Source organism: Talpa europaea (genome assembly GCF_964194135.1).
Source record: "Talpa europaea genome assembly, chromosome: 12".
Lineage (NCBI taxonomy): Eukaryota > Metazoa > Chordata > Mammalia > Eulipotyphla > Talpidae > Talpa > Talpa europaea.
Genome location: NC_140079.1, coordinates 12,619,184 through 12,642,218, shown reverse-complemented (window position 1 = coordinate 12,642,218; position 23,035 = coordinate 12,619,184). Strand labels below are relative to the sequence as shown.

Genomic DNA, 23,035 nt, shown 5'->3' with positions numbered 1-23,035 from the left:
AAAGCAGGTTTTAAGTAGGAGCAGTAATGTGACCTGCTTTGTTCCCAAAACATGACGCTGGTTATAATATTAATCTGGGCCAACTCAATTTTCCTTAGGAAATGAGACCTGCCCCCCTCAAAACGCCTTAGTGACCAGGGGTAGGTTGGAGTCTAAGCAAGTCAAAGCTAATGGATTTTGACATAAAAGCACTTACAAATTAGAAGCAGGAAAGTGAGTTTTTTATACATGCAGACTTGGAGCATGAAGTATTTATCTTGAAGAAACACCTGATAACATGTGAGCCTCTTTAAGTGAAATGACCCACACCAGCCTGGCTCTTCCCGGTCCATCTTAGGCCCATTTGGGGTTTCATTCATTCATTTAAGCAATGGATGTTTATTACCTGCTTTCCACACTTGAGACACAAAGGTGAACAAGGACAATGACAGGTTCCTGCCTTCTGGAAGAGAGCCAGACAGTGAGAATTGATAAGCAAATTACATGAGAGATTAAAGAGATAAATATTGAAATGTAAAAAAATGAAACAGAGAAAGGACAATTGGAATTGAAATCATTCTGATTTCAACCAGAATGAAAAACTACAAAGCACCCAGCAGTGGAAAATTCACAATAAACTGATAATTCGAGCAGCAGTCACCCTGAGCAGACACTCTGTGTCTGTGTGTGCATGCATATGTGTGTAGGTGCATGCAATACACATATATGTGCATACATGAGCGTGAAATCTATATATGCTGGCATGATTGGAAAGCCCAGGAAAAACACAGTGTGACGTGGACCTGGCTTTGAAGGCTGGACCGCTTGTCCCTATGACTCGCACCAGGCACACTCTGGGGTTTGGTGGTGCGGTGGTGTGTAGGCGTGTGTATGTGTGTGTTTACACAGCACCTCCTGCTTGGAACTGAGCCCTCCTGAGCCTTTTTCTACAACCTGTCCTGGTAACAGCCCAACCCAGCAGAAACCTTATTTTCTCCCCCCTTATCACACGAACAAACCCCCTTCAACAACCCAGTATTAGAATCACGTCCTGCATCACTGCGCCGCCTCTTCTGACTCCAAGGGAAGAATGCCACCTACCGAATCTTCTGCACCCGCAGCCAGTCCTGCAAAATGCGGCAAATCTCCACCGACCCGGTCTGCTCCAACCCCCTCCCTCGGTTGATTCTCTGGCCTTCAACACAATTTGCCACTCTTTGGGCTGACAGGCGGTCGTGCTCTCCGCGGAGATATCTCATAAACACTTCCACATACTGCAGCCTCCTCGATACCTCAGCCAAACAGCAGAGTCCCCTCTCCGCCTGCCTTTCCCTTCGCTGCTCCTCCACGTTTGGAAGGCCCCAGCCCCTGCAGCCTGCAGACAGCGGAACCCGCTGATGCAAATGGTGCAGGGGGTGGCTGCCCGCGGCCGGGGTTACCCCGCCAGGTTAACGCTGGGCATTGCGCGGGAGGTCGGGCGACGCCTTGATTGCCCAACGCGTGCAGCCGCGGCGCCCTGCGAGGTGCAGCTCCCTCCCTGGGCTTCCCGGGTGGGGGCGGGGAGGCGGGGAGACCCCTCTGCAGTCCGCCGAAAACGAGGCAGGAATCACTGCCACTCCCGCGCGCAGGCGGAGGTCGCCGCTGCTCCGCGGGTGCTCGCGCTGCAGCGGCGCCTTCCCCGCGCGCGCCGCGAGGCCGGGCATGGGGTCGGGCGCGCGGGGCCGGGCGGCGGGCGTCCGTACCCTGGGGGTCCCCGATTGTGCCTCGAGCCGGTGAGCTCCCGCGGGCTGGACCCACGCAGCGTCACGGACTGGGAAGGTCAGTCGGCCGCCTGCGCCCCGATTTATGTAGGGAAAGACGCCCCGCGCGCGAGGCGCTGGCCCGGGACGCCGCGGGAGGAGGGCGGGGGCGGGCCCGGGGCGCGGGGCGCGGGGCGCGCAGGGGGCGGGCCCGAGGCGGGGCGGGGAGGGGCGCGGGCGGCGCGGCCATCGCCTGCAGCCGGCGGAGCGGAGCGCAGCGCAGCGGCGGTCCATGGCCCCGACGGGAGGCGCGCGGCCCGCCCCCGGAGCCCGGCTCCCGGCCTGAGCGCGGCGGCCGCCTGCGCCCCGCGCGCCCTCGCCCCGCCGACCGGCCCGCAGCCCCCTCCCGGCGGGGACCGGCGGCCCAGCCTCCTTCATGGAAGCGATGTCCCCCCAGCAGGAGACCCTAGGGGGGCAGCCGGCGCGCTCCTCTTCGCTGACCGGAGTGTCTCGGATCGCGGGAGGCGCCGGCACCAAGAAGGTGAGGACGCCCAGCCGGGCCCCGCGCCCGCCGCCGCCCCCCGCCCCGCGCGCGCCCCCCGTGCCCGCCGCCGCGGCGCGCCAGCCGGCCGCCCCGGGGAGGTAACGCTCGCGGCTCGCGGCCCGCGGGGCGCCCCAGGACTCTCCCCGCGTCCTTCGCCCTCCCGCCGGGCGGCGCCGCGCCTCCAGGCGCCCCTGCACCCCGCGGGGTCGCCGCGCCGGCGTCTCCAGCGCCCGGGAGCAAACCCGCAGCCTGCGGCCCGGCCCGGCTCCCCGCTCCGTCCCACCGCGCGGCCGCACCCGGGCGGCGCCTCTCCCGGCCGCCGCGGGCGCTCGGCCCTGGCCCCCCGGGTAGCCGGGCCCCCGCGCCTGGACAGGGCACCCCGGGGTCGCCCGGGCCGGCGGCGGCCGCCGGGGCGCGGCTCCTGCGCCGACGAAGGTGGGCGGCCGCTCCCCCCTCACCTGCCGGCGGCTGCTCCGCGCGTTTGCTGGGGGACAAGAAGTGGGGGGTCGGCGGCCCCCGAGCGCGGCCGGCTCTCGGAGAGGGTGGCCCGGCTTGGAGGGGTGCTCGGATGCTAACGGTCACCCCACGGGGACATGGAGGTTTGGTTCGACTCGGAGCGAGCTGGGTGGGGTCGGTGGGCTGCGGTGGAGGGTCGGGAGGGGCCTGCGCCCCGCGCAGGTCCGGGGCGCTGGGCAGGGAGAGGTCGGGGCGTGGGCGCGGGGGCGGCGTCCTGGGGCGCTGTCAAAGGCGGGAGGCGCTGCGGGCAGCAACTTGTGGCGTTCCACGGGGTGGCCAGGGCCGCCTTGCGGCGCGCCGGCGCCTGGGGTCAGGTTGCTTGGGAGGGTCCCCCCACCCCCCGCAAGCGCACGTGGCCGCGAGCTGCCGCCCCCCTGCTTGCTGCCGGCAGAATCAATTCGGGCGCTTGCAGCCTGGGCTGCTCCCATCCCACCCCCCCTCTGATATTCCATTTAGTGGTGATGCCCTTCACCTGCTCTGGAAACAAATTGGGATTCGAGGTCATTAGCGCTGCCTGAAGAAATTTCTTGAGCTACTGCAGTTTCTATTACTAGAGACTGAGGGCTTCCGTGGGTTGGGACCTTTCTGCCTTTCCAGAACCTTCCCACCAGGGGCCTGGGCTGGCTAGAGGTCAGCTGAAGGGAGAGGAAATTGGTGCATTGGTAGAGAAGTGTCTGTGGCTCCCAAGGACCTTGACCGAGTCGCGTCACCCCCCCTCTGGCAGTGCCCATGGACTTGATGGTGTGTGGCTGGCAGTGCCAGCTCGCCCTTTGATGTATGGGGGCTGCAGTTTGTCCTTGTCGCTTCTCCCCTTCAGAAATGCAGGGGTTTTGTGGGTGTGTGTGTGTGTGTGTGTGTTTACGTGTGTTGACCGGGTTAGCACTATATTCAGGAAGATAAAGGAATGTTCAGTAATTGACATAGATTTTAAGACATGTTTGAAGAGACTTGTAAACTTAAGGAATTGGGAAAAATCCAAGGTGTGTTTTCCTGAGCCGTTCGTCTTCCTGTTTTATTAAGGGTAATTAAATGTGCTGGCGCAGGGAGAAGGCATCAGAGGAACTCCATCATTTATCACCTGGTGCTGGTCCAGTAAATGAAAGGTTGTGGTGGCTTTTCCCTGGTTTTCTGCTCATCACAGCCATTGTCCTTAAGAGGCTGCCCTGACAAATCAATGGTTACCAGAGGGAAGTGCAGGGACATGGGGTGCAAGGGGGCAACCTTGTGATGTAGCATGTGCTCATGTTATAGTGATGCACGCCTGAAACTTATATAATAGTATCATACAGTGTTACTGCAATAAAATTTTATTTTAAAACAAAAAGATAAAGACCCGAGGCCCTTAGGACAAATGAAGTGTGTGGGGGGAAAAAAAAAAGATGTTCTCCTTCAATTATCAACCATAATAATTGCCACATGACCAACCCGGTCTTTTCCTTTTTGAAAAGGAAGTCCTTTCCACAGCTTTTTACTCTGCTTGGGGTGGGTGAGGTTGAAGACCAGCTTTATTTTGCTTTTCTTTGCTTTCTTTTCAGAAAAGTACATCTCTGCTTATTGGAGATGTTAGTAGGCATTCTGTTTCATTACAGACTCCATATTAGCAATAGAAAGTAATACAAATAAAAAGATAGTTCCAAAGTGTAGCTCATAGAATCATGGCCTTTTATATGCAAATGGACCACAGTCTTCATGTACCCCAAATATTCATCAGAGCTTTGTTTATATTTCATCTTGTTTTTGTTGGTGTTTAGAGACTTAATGAACTTAGAGACTTAGAGAACTTAGAGACTTAGAGAACTTAGAGACTTAGAGAACTTAACATTCATTTGAATGTCTGCTCTGTGGTTTTAATGTTCATTAGTAAGGTTTGGAGCCATGTTTAAGTTGCCACCTGTAATTAGCATTTTACAAAATGAAATCAGAAAGGAAAACATTAGCACACTAGGGTAAGCTCTGTTTTGTATAACTTCTTTATCTCTGCTTCATAGATCTGTGTATTTTGGGTAGTGGTGTAAAAGGTGTTGCTTACACATTTTGTTACACGTTAAAGATGAGTTTATTGGCCAGACTACTTGCAATGAGTTTACTTGTCTTTTAGTTCTAGGTCTCTTAGTGATCTTGAGAAAATGACTTGTTTTAGTTTCCTCGTTTGTACAACGGAATCAAAGAGAGAATTCTAGAGAAAGTGCTTTGAAAAATAAAGAGATGGCAATAATGTCCTTTCCTCTAAAAAATACATCTTTCTTTATGAAAATCAAGGTGATCTTAAATAGCAGAACTTAAAAGAGCAGGCATGATAGCATCTTAGTTGCTAATCATTCTGTGAGTCTGTTATTCCAGTGGTATTGGCATTGCCTAGAATGTAGTTCACATTCTTGGGAACTACTGCAAGGAGACAGTTTTGCACAGTGTGACGCTGTGAGTATGATAACCAAAGTCTGACTCTCCACTGTGCTCACACTATCTTTCTGACTGAGGTAAGCTCCGTAACATCTTCAGTGTCCTATTTGTAAAGTGGAAGTAACAGTAACTACCTTCTCAAGGAAGAACAAATTTGGGGAACTTACATGTGAAATCGAGTGACTAGGTAGAAGGCCTTCCAGTTTTTGAGTTTCCCTCGTCTCAGAAGGTCCTACCATCATGTCCCAACCAAAACCTAGCATTCCTTTTCCTTTCTTCTCATGCCCTCACACAACCCACCCATCTCAAAGGCCAGTGGACAGTCACTCCAGAACATATCTTATATTCTCCACTTCATCTTCTTGTCTGCCTCTATAGCCCAAGCCAAGCCTCTACCATCTCTCAATTGCACCTTTGCAAAAACCCCCTAACTTGTCTAAGTTAGTATGACACCTTCCTCACCCCTAAGTTAGTATGACACCTTCCTCACCCTTCCCTGACCTGGTCACTGTTTATAAGCACCGGAGTATGTTCAGCAATGTAAATTGGCTGCGTTGCTTATGTACTTGTAATCCTGCATTGGTTTTCCATCATATTTAGGATGAAATTCAGACCCCCTCTTGTAGCTGTCTACACTACTCTGGCCTCATCTACCTTCTCCCCCTGTCTGTTTCTCCAGCCACGTGGGCTTTTGTTTTCACACATCAAGTCATTTTCATTCCTGTTTCGAGGACTTTGCATTGCTATTCCCTTTGCTTCTGCCCCAGTCTTTGCAATGTTGACTCAGGTTGCTCAGATCTCAGGCCCTCCCAGAGACCTCTCCTGACTACCTAAGTGCGCCCCAGCCATGCTCTGTGCCATTTTATAGTCATTTTAGCATGCATCCTGGCCTGAAATTCTCTGATTTATTTGCTTATCATGTTACCTGAACCCCCACCAGACTGGAAACTTTTAGAGTGGGAACCTTACCTGTATTGTTCAAGAATGTCTCCCCAGTGCCTAGAACACCACTATATATTGGGTGCTCAGTAAGTACTAGTTGAATTATGTACATTGGTCATTAGGACAGATGTGGCCTCTGTCCTTAGAACTTGTGCTTTAAAGCAGGGCCAACAGTTCCTTTCGTAAAAGGCCAGGTGGTAGGTAGTTCAGGGGTCCACTCAGCCACAGTGCCACTAAAGCAGCCTCAGACAACATGTAAACACTGGGCTTAGCTGTTTTCCCATAAAAGTCTATTTAGAAAACAGGCACTGGGTCTGTGGGGTACATTTGCCGATCCCTGATTTACAGTGGGGTTGTTGGCGAACATTCTCCAAGGAAGGAACTGTTTTTATCTGCCACTGTCCAATTCAGTAGCCACTAGCTACATGAGCTAGTGCACATTGAATGCTTGAAATGTGGCTGGTATAGGGAAGGAGCTGAGTTTTACTTCATTAGTTTAGCTCCAGTGAGCTATAACTGACATGCAATAAACTGCATATTTAACGTATACAAGTCAGTACGTTTTAAAATACACACCTGTGAAACCATCACCACAGTCAAAATACTGAACATATTCAGTATCCCAAATTTTCTAATGCCCTCTCCCGCTCCTAGGCTACCACTGGTCTGCTCTCTGTCATCATAGATTAATTTATATTTTCCAAGATTTTTATGTAAATGGAATCGTAGTGTGCATTCTTTTTTGTCAGGCTTCTTTAATTCAGTGTAATAATTTGAGATTCGTCTTTGTTTTCCCATGTATCGGTAGTTCCTTTCACTGCCTAATAGTATTCCATCCTGAGGATACCTCGGGGTTGGCCTGTCCATTCATCTATTAGTGTTTGGATGGTTTCCAGGTTTTCACTATTACAAATTCAGTGCTGTGAGCCTGGTGTGCAGATCTTTGTATGGACTTTCTTTCAGGGAAATACTTTGATATGGACTGCCTTGGTCATAATTTATATGTTTAGCTTTTTTAGAAACTCAAATTATTTTCCAAAGTGGTTTTTCATTCCTACCAGTAGTGTGTAAAATTCCAAGTTCTCTATGCTTCACCTACATGTATTACCTCTCTTTTTTGATTTTAGCCATCCTAGAGGGTATGTTAGCTTGTGGTTTTGATTTGTTTTTCCTTGATAATTAATGATGTTGAGCATTTTTCAGGGGTTTCCATCCCTTTCATATTATCTTTGTGAAGTTTCTACTCAAATGTTTGACCCAATTTTCATTTTGTTTTTATTGTTCTCATCATTGAGCTTGTTACCAGCTAAGTGATTTGCAAATGCAATTTTCTATTTCATGCCTTGGCAATATATTCTCTTAACAGAGTCTTTCAAAGAATTAATTTTGATGTGTCTAGTGGACATTATATTGCACAGCAGAGATTAAAAGCAAGAGATAACAGTAATGATAACCCTCAAATTAATAAAATAACAAATAGGCCACAGATTTAGACAAAATTGGAGGTGGAACATGTTCAGGGGAAGCCTCTTTCAAGTAAAGCTTAATTTTTATGGTTGAAAAGAACATGCTATAAGAATATCTCAAGAAGTGGGAGCCATTGTTCAAAGGTCCTGGGGTAGGGAAAAAAAGGTGTGTTTGAGGAGTTAGTATGTAAATGCTGTAGAAGAAGTCAGTGTCTTTCTTTCAGCCACATTTATTATTGTAACCTCAAGCAAAATTATCTTGTTGGGTCTTCACCTTTATTATCTAGTCAGTCCATCTGGCTGAGTCCAAAGGATCCTGAGTTCAAGGATCTTCCATCGCTGGGGCTCTTCAGAATAATCCACAATAGTACTGTCCCATCATTCCTAAACATATAGTTCTAAGATATACTAGCAGCAGATAGTTAAGACTTCTGGACACGGCATTCTGGATAGAATCCTGGGAACCCTTGATCATGCATCCTTGATGATATCCACATTTGGAAAGAACAGCTTCTGTGAAATGAAATGAAAGTGTATAATAGAATAATTTGCCTTAGGAATGATTTGTACCACACTCAAGCCCCCAGGCCTTTTGGTTTCACATCATAATTGAAGACTCTGAATAAGATGGGAGTTGGGATACACCCCAGAAAGTCAGTCAAGGCAAAAGGAGTTTAAAATAGCTCCAGCATGTAAAACTGTAGCAGCTGCCATGGTACCCTTCATCCTGTCTTGTCCAAACCTGGTTCGGAATCTGCCTATGGCAGCTTGGGGTTGAACACCCCCCAGAGCTGGCATTGATCATGTGTGTGTCTTGTGCTGGGATTTGAATGAAACATCTTGATGAGTAAACTTTAATTTTACTCTTTAATATTAACAAAGAGACTATGTGGTGAAACCAAGGAATCCTACAGCTGTCCTGGTGTAATTCTCAAAGTGAATCTCAGAGAGATTGTTTTGACTGAGAGAAGTCTGAAGTGATCAGAAGTTGAATTGTTCAGAAGTGACCTCTCATCTCTGGTGTAACCTCTGACTGTACCTTGTTTCTTTGTCTGTAGAATAGGAATAGTGATCCATATGCTATTTATTTCCTAGCACTGTTTTCTTTTTTTATGGGTCAGAAGGAGAAAATATACAAAAACACTTTCAAAAAAGCACAGAAGCCATTAATAGCTTTACTGTGTGAAAATAGGCATAAAGCAATAAAAGGTGTCTTATTTCTTTGAATTTCATATAAGAACACTTAGATGCATTTGAATGAATGATATCTGCTTTATTCAGTTTGGACTGCCATAATAAATGACCAATAATTGGGTGACTTAAAGAGCAGACGTTTAATTTCTCACAGTCCTGGAGCTTGTGAATTCTCATGATCTAGATGCCAGCAATTCAGCTCCTGATGAGAGCCCGCTTTCCTGGCTTGCAGTTGACAGTCTTCTTGCTGTGTCCACACATGGGAGAGAGAAGCAGGGAGGAAGGAGTGGGAACAGGGAGGAGAAAGAGGAAGGAGGAGATAAAGATCATGAAAGTGCTAATCCCATCAAAGGAACCCCCCTCTCAGGACCTCATCTAAACCTAACCAATCCCACTGGCCCCCCCTTCTAATCCCTTCTCATACAAGATACAGCCACTCAGTCCATAACACTCTCCTGTCAAGCAGTCACCCAGGAAGATGACAAACATAAAATATTCTAAGGTAGAAACTTGAGCAAAAAGGTAAGAGTTTACTATTTCTAATGTGTGGAATAGGCAACAAAATATCAGAACCCTCTCTGAGTGAAAAGCTAACTAAGTGGAACATGTAGCAGTGACATGAGGGGTGTTCACTTACTCTTACAGAGGAAGAGGCTGGGCCCTGACAAACCTGTGTGTGGTAAGCAGCCCAGCTGGAATTTGAACCCAGATCTCCCAGCTCTTTCTCTTCCCAATCAGACTGTAGCTGCACCTGTTTTTACTTGTGCTGTAAGGTGCAGCAAGTCAGCTTGATTCTGTCGGGCTGCCTGAGAGGTGGTTTCTTTCTTTGGGGTGCAGTCTCTACTCTCTCCATCACCATTGACTTCGTGTTCACTGCTGCCGTGATGTGTCAGTGTTTGGGTAAAGGTGAGATCAGGGTTCTCCAGGGGAACATCATAAGGTCCCATAACCTGCAAGCTGGGGACCATCCTGGTCACTGCCAACAACCAGGAAGCCCGAGGGTAAATCTCAGAGTGAGGATGGGAAAGGCAAGCAGTCCCTGCTCAAGAGTGGGACTGGGACTTCCGCTTTCCTCTGCTTTTTGTCCTATTAAAGGCCCTGAAGGGATTGAATGATGCCCACCCGTATTGAGGAGAGCAGTCTGCTTTACCAGCTCCACCAATTCAAATGCCAATCTCATGCAGAAACACACTTAGAAATAATGTTTGACACCCATGGCCAGTCAAGTTGACGCATAAGATCAACCATCACTGTAATTACTGACTAGCAGTGACAATGAGTGACACGGTCCACTTCCTAATTCCTTTGATATGTTTGTGATTTTCTCTGTATGCCTTGATATCTGCCGTTCTCAAATGCACTCCATAAGGAACGCTTCCTGCACTGGCAGCTCATCTTGCTTGCCATTGGAAAGCATGGGGTGTTCTCCAAACTCAGACCTCTGTTTCAGAGATATATGTGGGTACACTTAATTCTAGGCCTCGGGTGATTTCACTTTGAAAAATCACGTGTGGGAAACCCAGCGGAAGGTCTCTAAACTGAGTATAAAAGTTTTATGTCAGGAATCTTACTGTAGGAAGAAATTCTGGCTTCCATAATGCACTCTGCAAACTCGTATGTTGAAACCCTGACCCCCAAATACCATAGACTTGGGAGGGGCTGTGTGGGATATGATGGAGATCTTGAGAACAGGATCCTCGCGGTGGGATGAGTGCCCTTCCAGGAGAACAGAGAAGCTGCTCGCTCACTCTCTCTTTTTCCCATTTGAGGGCAGGTGCTCACCAAGAACCCAACCTGCTGGTGCCTTGACCTCAGATTTCCCAGCCTCCAGAACTGCGAGAAAAAAATGTTTGTTGTTTAAACCACTCAGTTTGTGTCATTTGCTCTACTGACCCACACTGAGTTTACAGTATCTAGAACACACTTCCGTTGAAGGGTAAGCTTGTTCTCCTGGGAAGGACCACATATATCTCTGTGTTGCAATGCAGGGCTCTGCGGGCCGGACACAGGCCCCGATGTGTGGGTGGTGGCAGCCAAAGCAGCTTTTGGTTACCTTGGGAGATTTGGCCACCATGTGGGAGGCTGGGAGGGAACGGAGGAAACAGCCTCTGTCAGCTGCCGATAAAAGGGCCTGGAGGTAGCTCTGCCGGGGTTTATTTTATAATTTTGTTTTAATTTTGTTTCAGTCTGACTCTCTTTATCTAGGACAAGTTTAGATTAGAAACCTCCAGCCGGCAGCAGAAAATAGCCCTATCAGCACCGTATCAGTGCCGCGCTGGGCTGCCTTGACCTAATTTTGACAGACAGCTGTCACATGGCACCACTGGCGGGCGAGGCCAGTTAGTGGACGTCTGGTCGCTGGTGTGTGGACTCTGAAAATGGAATCTGTGTGTGCCAGCATTGGCTCATGTTTCAGAGATCTAGAAAACCCAGCTGCTCTGTGGCCTTTTGCTTTCCTCCTCTGCCTGGGTCCTGTTTACACCTGGGAGCATGTCTGTATCCTCTCCTCCCGCTGCGTTCACCCTTGTGAGTCCCAGCTCCTGCCTCATGTTGCTGGGTTGTGCTGTGTCTGAATCTGGATGGGCCTGCACCTGCTTTTTATCCTCATGTGATACTTTTTTTTAAAAAACCATTACGGATTGTGGCCTTGCTGCCCACTCTTCCCTCTGCATGAGGACAGTGAGGGGATGGTGTTCTGCCTTCAGGTGTTCTGCCCTGAAGGTGTTTTACCTTCAGCCCCGGGGCCTGTGGGCAGGTGGAGAAGGCCTTTGTTTATCACAGTGTGCCATGGACAAGGAGTTAGTGTCACCGTGTGGACCTCAAGGTGGAAAATGCAGTGCAGCCCTGCCAGGACAGAGGGCCGGAGGGCAGTGACTGACCCTGCCTGCTCCAGGGCATTGCTGAAAGGAAACCACGACTGGGGCCTGAGACTGGGGGCCTGGCCAGAGAAGACAGTCCAGCCAACTCGAAGGTCCAAAATGATTCTCCAGAAACCTGCACAGGTCGGGGTGCAGGCCAGGGAGCAAAGGGAAGCATGTGGGGGACTGTCGCCACGCTCACTCCCAGCACACTGAAGCGCTGTCCAGTGTCAGCACGCAAGGTGTCCTGTGTCACCCGAGGTCCTGAGATGTCAAGCGCTAGAACCCGGGTCCAGAATTTAGGCCCAGACTGTCCTCACTCAGGGCCTGGCTTCCACATTACCCAGATTCTCATGTTCGTTGGTTTTATTTCAATGCTGTTGTCTCATGGCAAGAAGGCAGCTCGCCCAAGGTGAAAGGTCCCTCAGAGAAGAAGCCCTGTGCCCTCACCAGTCTGTACTGCGATGGCGTTGGTCCTAAAGTGCTCAGAGTGAGTCTCGGCAGCATGGCCGTGGGCGAGGAGCCTCCTCTCACAGCGGGAGGCTCCTGCTCACCCCACGGTCAGAGCCTGCAGGGGAGCGTGGACTGGAAGCCAGCACTCTGCCCCCCCGAGGGGTGACTTCACTGGCTCTGGCATGTTGCCCCCCTATCCCCGGGAGTTCACAGGTGTGTAGGGGAGACGCAGAAGAAACCTCAGAGCTCCCCAGCCTGCGGGGCCCTCCAAAAGAGGGTGACTGTTGTCAGGTTAGAATAAGGGAATGTGTCAATCTGATCACATTTTATTCTAGCCTTGAAACTTTACAGTTCTTTAAAAACTTTCCTCAAAGCCCTGGTTTTCATGTTATGCTGATGTTAGAGGTTTGAAAGTGTTTTCGGCGCTTGACTCAAATTCAACTGAAATGCTTGAGTTTTTTATTAATAAAGTGACTGAAACAAAGCACAGTGTGAATAATTGCCGTTCACCTGGATCCGGCCTTTCATCTCTGCCTTTGATGGACTTGCTTTTCCTTTAATCTCTGTGAGAACCAAGAATAACCACATTCAGAGTGATTTAGAGGTTCCCCCCACACAAAAAAAATACCGTATCTCTGGTTGACATGAAGTGAGCATTCCAGGGAGACTACTTGCAGGCTTTTATGTAAAAAAAAAAAAAAAAAAAAAAAGGTTTTTGAGCTGAAAAAGAAAAATCTTTTTTATTCAGTCTTCTGTTTTCAACTTCATTTTCCTTGATAGACACGCTTGTGTTAGCACCTTAGACTCCCCAGTGTCGGCTGTGTTCACGCATTCACCTGACTGGTGAGAATTACTGTGTGCAAGCACTGAGAAGGGGCCGGAGCAGGGGGTGCTGGTGGCAGGCAGACCACTCACTCCTGGCAGGCAGGCACGTTATCCGTCTCCGAGGAGTTCACCTGCAGAGCCACGGAATCATTTTGTACAAAAACCTCTTGGACAAACCAAACAATTTCCATTTTCGCGTATTATACTTTAGATGATTGTTATAAAAATAAGGAAAATTACAGCCTCTGGCTATAGGTCAGTGACCTGGGGGTTACTAGTTTGCCAGGTAGCTTTTTGTTTTTTTTCGTGGAGGTGCGTGTGGGTATGCCACTGCCCCAGCACCGGATGTTGATGGGAAATTAGCTTTAATTGTCACAGGATTTGCCAGTGTAGCTCAGCGTGGTCAGTAGCACTGGTTTGAGGGCTCCCGGCATCCAGGTCCTGGAATGTGTCCCTCTTCTTGGTGACTGCAGTCCTGCAGTGCCCCTGGGGGTCTGTTTGCTCTTGTGTGTGTGTGTGTGTGATCAGGAGGTGTGGGTGTGGCGAGTAGGTGGGTTTGAAAAACACATGAAACCTCCATTCGTTGACTACATAGGTCATGCCAGGTACTGCGCTCGGCTGGGGGGGGGGGGGTGCAGTGGTAGCCTGCACCGAGGCGGGTTTCATGAAGGTGTTGAAGGAATAGAGAAAGTTTGGAAAGAAGCCATAGTCTTTCCAGAAAGAGACCAAAAAATAAATAATACAATATAAAGTGCTAGAACTGAGGCACGGTACCTGCAGCGAGGAACACAGCTTAATCCAACTGGTTAAAAAATAAATGAATAAAAAGAAAAAACCTTGGAGTGGAAAGCACCTAGCAGATTGGCTAATGCTGTTCCCGCACTTCGGTGTTGTTACTTAAATACAGAAGAAAAGTGAATTAGAAGCAACTATGACCTGTATTCATTTGCTCTTCGGCTGAGAAGATGTTCTGCCCTTAATACTGAGTATCACTGCAGCGGAGACAGCAAACAAAACCATTGATCTCATTTTGCTCCAGTGTTCCTTATCCTTCCCTCATAAATAGTTGTTAGTAAAAAAAGAAAGTAGTTTAAAAATTTTAACCTCGATTTATTCACTTTTATAACTTCCTCCTCGGCAGCCAAAAAAGTAAATAGATGCTATGTCATATTTGTTTGGCTTTTAGCTCACAGAATAGTCTTGTTTAGTTTTGGGATAAAAGTATGGGTTCAGGAAAGACATTCCCAGAAAGTCAGTGCAGTTGGTGTTTTTGCCTAATGGTAGTTTATGAATCTATTTTAAAAGTTACCTTTTGAAAAATATACATCCGTTTCAGAATAGCATACAACATTTATGACGTGGTCTAGCTGTGAACATGAGATGCTGGAACATTCTGGAAAATCACACCGTGGGTTGTGATTGTTAAGCCAACAAAGAAAATACACTGTGTGAGACCTCTCCTATCTCCTCCGAGGTGAAGAATCTTGGTTTTCCCTCTCACTGAACAACTCTGAAATGTGTTGGTATCTGTATATTCTCACCCTGTCCTGCCAACATTGTGCTGTTTCACGTCTATAAAGGTATCAGTAGTCACCCCCCGTTTCCATGTATTTCACACAGTTGTTATAAACAAAAAAAATCTGATGCTTTATTGCTGAAGAACAGGGCCTTTGATAAGTACACTTGATATGAAGTCATCATTGGCCTTTTATTTTGCTATCAATAGTTTTGATCAAAAAAAACCCTATGCATTTATTAAGCATATTTATACATAGGCTTATATTATTAAGGCAATAGGATAGATTGGCTATTCTTAAGACATTTTTTAGTATTTATGAGCAAAATGAATCCTAAATACTCGATGTGTGTAATTTTTTTTCCTTGCATACCCAGGATGAATCTGTCGTAGGTGTTTAATATGTATGAGAATATTAGAAATAGATAAGTTTCTGTATTCCAACATTTTCTCATTTTGTAGATAAGGGGATGGAGGCCCAGATTGGTGCCTGGTGTGCCAGGGGACACTCGTCTCATTAGTGGTGGAGTAAAAGTATAGTTGGTGCTGGTCTGAACACACCATTCTGTGCAATGAGGGTGCATTCTCCTGAATGCGAGGCCACTGGGTGACTTCCTCAGCCTCTCACTCCTCCAGCCTCTAACACTTTTATGACCGAGAAGTCACAGCCTAACTACTATGTACACAAATGATGCTCTCCTTTAGGTCTCTGAGGAAAACTCCTATTTTAAAAGCGCCTCTATAGAAGACAGTGTGTCACCCCTTGATCGCCCATTTACCAGGCATCACTCTGAGATTTCCTTATCAGAAATCCATAAATCCCTGAGGAACCTCATTATGCAGGTTTCTGACCCCTGGAAGTGTTTCAAAACTGTACATTTCTCAAAGGACAGCGACACAAGTTCAGCCCAGATGCTCATTCTGCAGTTCAGCCATATTTCATTTTGCCCCATCATTTTTGGAAGAGTTACTCGCCTCCACATTCTGACTGTACCTTCACTACTATTTCCAAGTGAAGAATCAGGTTATTTTAACTTTTCTTATAGGCTTGCTCTTCACATTTTTAATCATTTTTATCACTCTGTCCTTTTTTTAGTTCAATTTTTTAATTTTTGTTTTTATTTTTTTAAATAATAGCTTTTTAATAACATTTTCAATTTTATGTTATGTTAGATAATGAGCACAAATGTATCATAAAATTAATAAAGGAAGCAGATTTTTTTACATAATTCATGTCAAATTAAATAGCCTCTTCTCCGATTCTTTGTACTGAGAAAGGATATTTTCATTTTCCCCCTCGTTCTTCAGACTAACAACAGACTTCTTGTAGTCCTCAACTTCTTTAGTGCCCAGGAGCTCTTCTTTACCTACTTTCAGATGTTTCTCAGCAGCTCTAATTTGAAGAAGAGTTTCCAGGACATTTTTTTCTGAGGAGCTGTTGTCCCATGTATATTCTTCCATGTCAGCTTCAGTCTTATTTTGCTCCCATTCTTCCACTTTCCAAGACTCATGGTACAAAACTGTCAGTAAATACATTGCATAATCATAATTCTGTCTCCTTAAAGGGCACCTATCAGTTTTGATGGTGAGCACATCTGTGGTCTTGCAGTTCAATTTTTTTAATGGAGTACCATTGCTTTACATCCTTGTTAATTTTTTGACATAGGATTTCTCCCTTCAGGTGTGGAGAGCCTTAGCTCTCCCACCTCCAAAGACCCTCAGTGCTACACCATAGTCCATTGTGCTCTCCCCACATTGTTTTCGGCTCCCGCTCTCCTCCCAGATGCCTCAGATCTATGGTGAGTTTTCAAGGGGGTTGATCTTTTGTTTGGTTTCTCTATATTCCACATACATGTGAAACCATCCAGTATTTATCTTTCTCCTTCAGACTTATTTTGCTCAGCATGATCCCTTCCAGCTCCATCCATGTTGCTGCAAATGACTTGAGTTTGTCTCCTGTGTTCTCTGAGTAGTATCCCATTGTGTATATACACCACATCTTCTTGGTCCACTCCTCTGAGTGGGGCATTTCAGTTGTTTATCTTTGCTATTGTAAATAGTGCTACTCTAAACATAGGGGTGCAGATTTCCTTTTGAATTAGTGTTTTTGTGCCCTTTGAGAAGATACCTAGGAGTGAAATTTCTGGGTCAGCTGGCAGATCCAGTTGTAGTCTTTCGTGGGACCTCCACAGTGTTTTCCACAGCATTGCGCCAGTCTGCATTCCCACCAGCAGTATAAGAGGGTTACTCTATCTCCACACCCTCACCAGCACTTCTTGTTTCTGATTTTTGTTTTTTGTGTTTGTGCATTTTTTAATATGCTCCATTTTCCCAGGTATGAGGTGGTATCTCATTGTGGTTTTGACCTGCATTTCCCTGATGATCAGTGATGATGAACATACTTTCATATGCCTGTTGGCCATCTGCATGTCTTCTTTAGAGAAGTGCCTGTTTAGTTCTTCTGTCCATTTTTAGATTGTTTTCTTTTTGTTGAGTTGTGTGAGCTCTTTGTAGATCTTCAATATCAGTCCGTTGTCAGATGTGTGGTGTGTAGATATTTTCTCCTATTCAGTAGGGAGTCTCTTCATTTTGGTTACAGTCTCTTTCACAATATAGAAGCTTTTTAGTTTAATGTAGTCCCAGTTATTTATATTCTCCTTTGTTTTTCTGGCTGCTGGGGATGATTCAGAAATGATATTTCTGAAGTTTATGTCCTGGAGTGCTTCTATATATTTATAGTTTCAGGTCCTACATCTAAGTCTTTTATGCATTTTGAATTGAGTTTTATTTAGATGGTGTGAGATAGTGGTCTTGTTTCATTCCTTTGCATGTGACAATCCAATTTTCCCAACATGGTTTATTAAAGAGGCTTTCCTTGTTAAAGTGTATGTTCTTGGCTCCTTTGTTGTAGATTAGTTGTCCATAAATGTGTGTGTGTATTTCCTGAGCTATTCTATTCCATTGATCTGGGTTTGTGTTTATTGCAGTATCCTGCAGTTTTAATTATTATGGCTTTGAAGTATAGTTTGAAGTCTAGTAGTATTATACCACCTTTTTAGTCAGGAGGCTATTTGGTTTGGTTGTTTGGGGTTCCACATGAATATCAGTAATATTTGTTCCATTTCTTTGAAGAATGTCATTGAGATTTTTATTGGGGTTGCATTGAATCTATAAAATGCTTTGGGTCAGATGGTCATTTTGATAATGTTGATTCTTCCTATTTATGAGCAGGTGATGTCTTTCCATTGCTTTGTGTCTTTTTTCATTTCTTTTGTAGGTCCTTTACCTCCTTTGTTAGATTTATTCCCAGGTATTTAAATTTTTTGGTGAGTTTGTAAATGGGATGGCTTTCTTAATTTCTTCTTCTAGCTCACTGCTTGCACATAGGAAGGCAACTGACTTTTGTGTGTTCATTTTGTATCCTGCCATTTTGCTGAACTGGTTTATTGTTTTAATTAGTTTTTTGTGGAGTATTTAGGGTTCGCTGTGTATATTATTGTATCATCTGCAAATAATGATAGCTTTATTTCTTCTTTCCCAACTTGGCTCTCTTTTATAACTTTCTCTTGCCTAATGGCTCTAGCTAGGACTTCATACTATATTTAATTGTACTGGTGAGAATGGATAGCTTTGTCTTTCACCCAATCTTAATGGAAATGCTTTCAGTTTTTCACCATTGGGAATGACACTAACTGTGGGTCTGTGATATATGGTTATTATTATATTAAAATATGATCCATTTATCACCAGTTTTTCAAGAATTTTTATCATAAGTGGATGCTGAATCTTATAAAATTCTTTCTCAGCATCTGTTGATATGATCACACGGTTTTTCTCTTTTTTCTTTTTATTTTATATATATTTTGCATCATTCTTCATTTTTGTACAATGTATGCTTTCTCCTCTCAAGTGTAGTCCTGTGAAATTCCCACCACCAATTCCCCCATGCCCTATCACCATAGTCCCTTGTGCTTGGTGTTTCTTTTCCTTTTTGTTGATATGGTAAATTATCTGTGTCCTTGGTGTAAATCCCATTTGGTTATGATGTATAATACTTTTAATTCATTGCTGGATTCACTTTGGTAAGATTTTATTGCGGATCTTTGCATCCATGTTCATTAGGGAGGTTGGTCTATAGTTTTCTTTTTGTGTGTAGTCCTTGGTTTTGGTATCAGCATAATGTTGGCCTCATAAAATGTGTTTGGAAGTATTCCTTTTTTCTCAAAATTTTTAAAGAGTTTAAGCAGGATGGGTATTTGTTAACCTTCAAAAGTTTGGTAGAGGGCCTCTCCTGGTGGCACAGCGGTTGAGCACTGGGCTGCGAAGCTGCCTGTAGGCTCTGCAGCACTGGTTCGGTCCCCGGCTGCTGGGAAGGGTCCCACATGGTGCAACAGACCTCTCCTGCCACACCTGCTGCTCCCTTCAGCAGTGTATTTCGCTACTTTCTCTGTTCTGTTCCCTGCTCTGGCTCTGGTGAATTCTCTCACCCTCCTGCGCTTCTGACTGTACCCAGTGCTTGTATAAATAAATAAATAAATCTTTAAAAAAAAAAGTTTGATAGAAATGGCTTATAAGCCATCTGGTCCTAGACTTTTGCTTTTTGAGAGAGTTTTGATTTTTGTTTCAATTTCCTGGCTTGTGATTGGTGTGTTTAGGTTTCCTACTTCTTCCCTATTCAGTCTTGGTTGATTGTTTAATTCTAAGAATCTGTCCATCTTATCTAAGTTTTTGGACTTGTTTGCATATAAATGTATACAGTAAATCTCATTATCTTCTGAATTTCTGCAGTGTTATAACTTCTCTTTCATTTTTGATTCTGTTTATTTGAATTTTCTCCCTTTCTTTCCTTATTGAGCCTTGCTAGAGGTTTGTCTATTTTGTTTATTTTTTTTTTTTTTTTGAAGAACCAGTTTTTCATTTCATTAATCTTTTGGGCTGTCTTTTTTGTTTCTGCTTCATTTATGTATGCTCTAATTTTTATTGTTTTCTTTCTGCTTTTGGATTTTGTTCTTTATCTAGTTCCTTGAGGTGAGAGATAAGGTTATATATTTGGTCTCTTTCTTGTTCCTTTATATGAGCCTAAATTGCTATAAACTTCCCCCTTAGTTCTCTTTTGCTGTGTCCCATACACTCTGGAATCCTCATTGTCATTTGTCTTAAGGTATTTTTTGATTTCCTCATTGACTCAGTGGTTTTCAGTAGTATGTTGTTTAGTCTCCATGAACTAGAGGTTTTCCCTGCTTCCTTTTTGTAGTTGATTTCTAGTTAGGTACCTTTATGGTCAGAGAGGTTACTTGGAAGATATCAGTCTTCATGAATTTATTGATATTTGTCTTGTGGCCCTATATATATATGATCAATTTTGGAGAATGTCCCAAGTAGGCGTCAAAAAATTATAGTACTGCCTCTCTGGTGGTGCAGCAGTTGAGCGCTGGGTTGCGAAGCTGCCCGCAGCCTCTGCAGCACCAGTTCGATCCCCGACCACCGAGCGAGGGTCCCACATGGCGCGCAGACATCTCCTGCCACCCCCGCTGCTCCCCTCAGCAGTGTATTTCATCGGTCTGCCTGTTCTGCTCTCCCCTCTGGCTCTGGTGAATTCTCTCACCTTCCCACACTTCTGACTGTACCCAGTGCTTGTATGTATGTATGTATGTATGTATGTATGTATGTATGTATAAATAAATAAATAAATAAATCTTTTTTTAAAATTATAGTATTTTTTGGAGGGTGGGGTGAGCACAGGGTTCTATAAATGTCTGTTAGGTCCATATGGTTTAATTCTTTGCTTAATTCTGTTATGTCCCTTTTCATTTTTTGTCTTGTTGATTTGTCCATCTTTTTCCAGTGTTTGTTTTCTGAGTTGATAGTAGTTGCCTAATGTATTTTGGTGCTCCTTCATTTGCCAAGTATATGTCAATAAGTGTTATGTCCCCTGATATATTTTTCCCTTAACCACTATGTAGTGTCTATCCCTTTCTCTTGTTATCTCTTTTAATTGGAAATCTGTTTTCTTTGATATGACTGTCCCTGCCATCCTTTACATCCCATTTGCTTGCAGAGTTGTTTTCCAACCCTTTACCTTGAACCTATTTTATCTTTGGAGTTTAAGTTTGTCTCCTAGAGACAGTGGAATGTTGGATTCTGTTTCCTCATCCTACCAGTTACTCTGTCTTTTAATTGGTAAGTTTAGTCCATTAACATTTAGAGTAATTATTGATATATGAAAGTCTGTTGCTGTCATTTTGTCTTTAATTTTGTGATTATATCTAGTTTTTTAGTTCTTTTTGGTGTTTCTCTATTTGGCTTTGATACTAGAGTTCCTTTCAATATTTCTTGATGGGGGGGTATCTGGTTTTGCAAGCTCATTTTGTTTTTCTTTGTCTGAGAAGGCATTTCTTTCTCATATCTAAAGGAGAGGCTTGTAGGAAATATTTTTGTTTGCCAGTTTTTAATCTTTAAATTTTTTGGTCATGTCTTTTCATTCTCCCCTTGCCTACAGTGTTTTTTCTGAGAAGTCTGATGCCAGCCTGATGTGGGTTCCTTTATATGTTATCTGCTTCTTCCCTCACTTCAACTTCAGTATTTCTTTGTCTTGAGCTTTTGGAAGTTTCACCACTGTACATCTTTGTGTTGCTCTCATTTTATTTAGGTGCCCCAGTGTTCTTTTAGCTCCCTGGATTTGTTTTTTTTATTTCCTTTTCCAGGTTTGGGAAGTTATCTATTTCTTTAAATCTATTTTTTGTTCCTTTTTTATTGCCCTTCCTCTTCTGGGGTACTCATCATTTTTATATTGGCTTTCCTTGTGGTATCAGATGGTTCATGAATTGTTTTTCTTTTTCTTTACTTCATTCTTCTTTTTCTTCTTCCATTTTACTTCTTTGTAAATTTGTATCTTCACATTCACTGATTCACTGTTCCATTTGCTTTATTCTACTTCTGTAGTTTTCTATAGTATTTTCCCTCTCATCTCTTTTTAATGTTCTTTCTTCTTTTTAATCTTTCTTCTTTTTAATCTTCCTTAAGAGAATCCTTTCAGTCTTCTTTTCATTAATTTTCTCAGGACATTCATGAGTTTTTCTGTGTTTTCTTAGATATCCTTGATATGCTTTTTCTGAGTTTTCTCTAATTTCTTTATGGTGGCAAGCTTAAATTCTGTGTCTGAAAAGAGAAATAGGTCTTCCATGTCTTTACAATTAGGTTCTGAAGACTTGCTCTTCTTTTGTGGTATATTAGGACTACTTTGGCCATTCATTGTGTTATTCTGTCTCCCTGTTGCTTTTAGGACCTTTGTGGCTTTGGCCTCTGCTAGGCATGTCTCCACCCCTACTATACCAGGGTGGGGCTCTCACCAGAGGCCGGCTGGGGGTCACTGATACTGTCAGGTGGTGCTTGGCAAGGCCAGACAGTGGCCTTCACTGGTTCCCTGGGTGCTAGTGGATGTTTCCAGGGTTCTGGCACAAATCTGGGACCTCACTGGTTCAGTGTGTGGCTCTTGGGGACGCTTGAGAGGTCAGAACACCTGGGGCTACTGTGGCACTTCCTTGGTGTGAGTCAGGGCCTCAGTGGTCCCAGCAGCTGACTGGCTGTGTCTCCTGAGAGGTCATAAGGTGGGGGGCCGCTCTTGCGCTTCCCTGGTCTGAATCCAGGGCCTCACCAGTCCTGGTGGGCAGCTGGCTGGGTTTCCTGTGAGATCACTGGTACTTCCTTGGTGTGAATTGAGCAGATCTGTCACTGTATTTGAACCCTTTCCAATTCTTCTTAAACCTGAAAGCCAAGGATCTCAAAATTAGGAACCATGTGCTAGAGAAAACCTGGTTTAGGATTTGGGCTTGTGGATGGTGGTGGCAGAGGGTTGGGGGCAACAGAAGGAAGGCTGGTGAGATAGTTTGAGGAATGGGCCCACTGAGGAAGGTGAGGCAGAGCCTCAGGTCAGCAGCCAGACGGCCTGGGGCCTAGGGTTAGGCTGTAAAGGATAGGGCACATGTGAAAGTTCAAAGTAGAAGAATTAGACCCTTAATAAATGGCTTTGGCATCAAGATAAGGAGTAGGAATCAATTCCAGACCTGAAGATGAGAAAGAATTCTAAAAAAATCCACATATGAACAAACCACCACCTTTCTTAGTAAAGTCGATCCAGTCTCCAGTATCGGGTCTATTCACATGAAGACAGCCTGGGTGTTACGTTCCTGTGGGTTATGTTGGCCTGAGATGCCACTACAGGCATCTGTGGTAGAAGTGAGTGATGGAAATCACTGGGGTTAGGAAGGACTATACTTCCGGAATCTGATGAAAGGTGTGGGCTTTCTCTTCAGAAGGAAGGTACCAAACATGTATCGGGGGGGGGGGGGGAAGATTATACTATTTAACCTGCCCAGAAAATGGTTTATGGCTAGTAACTCCTGATTGAGACCTGTGGTGTCTGCAATTCCTTGACCATTTGCTCCATTACCTATTTAATGCTTTCTGTAATTGCATCCGTTCCTATCTTAGCTGTGCTACGGAGATTTGGGCATGGAGTTTTCACATGTGAGCCAAAATATTAATGGGAGGGAGAACAACACTGAGGCCATGGAACTGGTAGTGGCAATAATTTGAGAGAGACC

At 45.2% G+C, this 23,035-nt stretch overlaps 1 protein-coding gene across 1 annotated transcript in view; it reads left to right on the top strand.

Annotated features, from left to right (window-relative positions):
- Positions 1-2,154: 2,154 nt before the first annotated feature.
- ARHGAP20 (Rho GTPase activating protein 20) overlaps positions 2,155-23,035 on the top strand; it is a gene marked incomplete at both ends in the record, with an annotated part of 89,274 nt that continues 68,393 nt past the window's right edge. The window contains one exon of the mRNA XM_084249812.1: positions 2,155-2,259. Coding sequence (XP_084105938.1) covers positions 2,155-2,259 — 105 coding nt within the window. The remainder of the gene's footprint in view (positions 2,260-23,035) is intronic.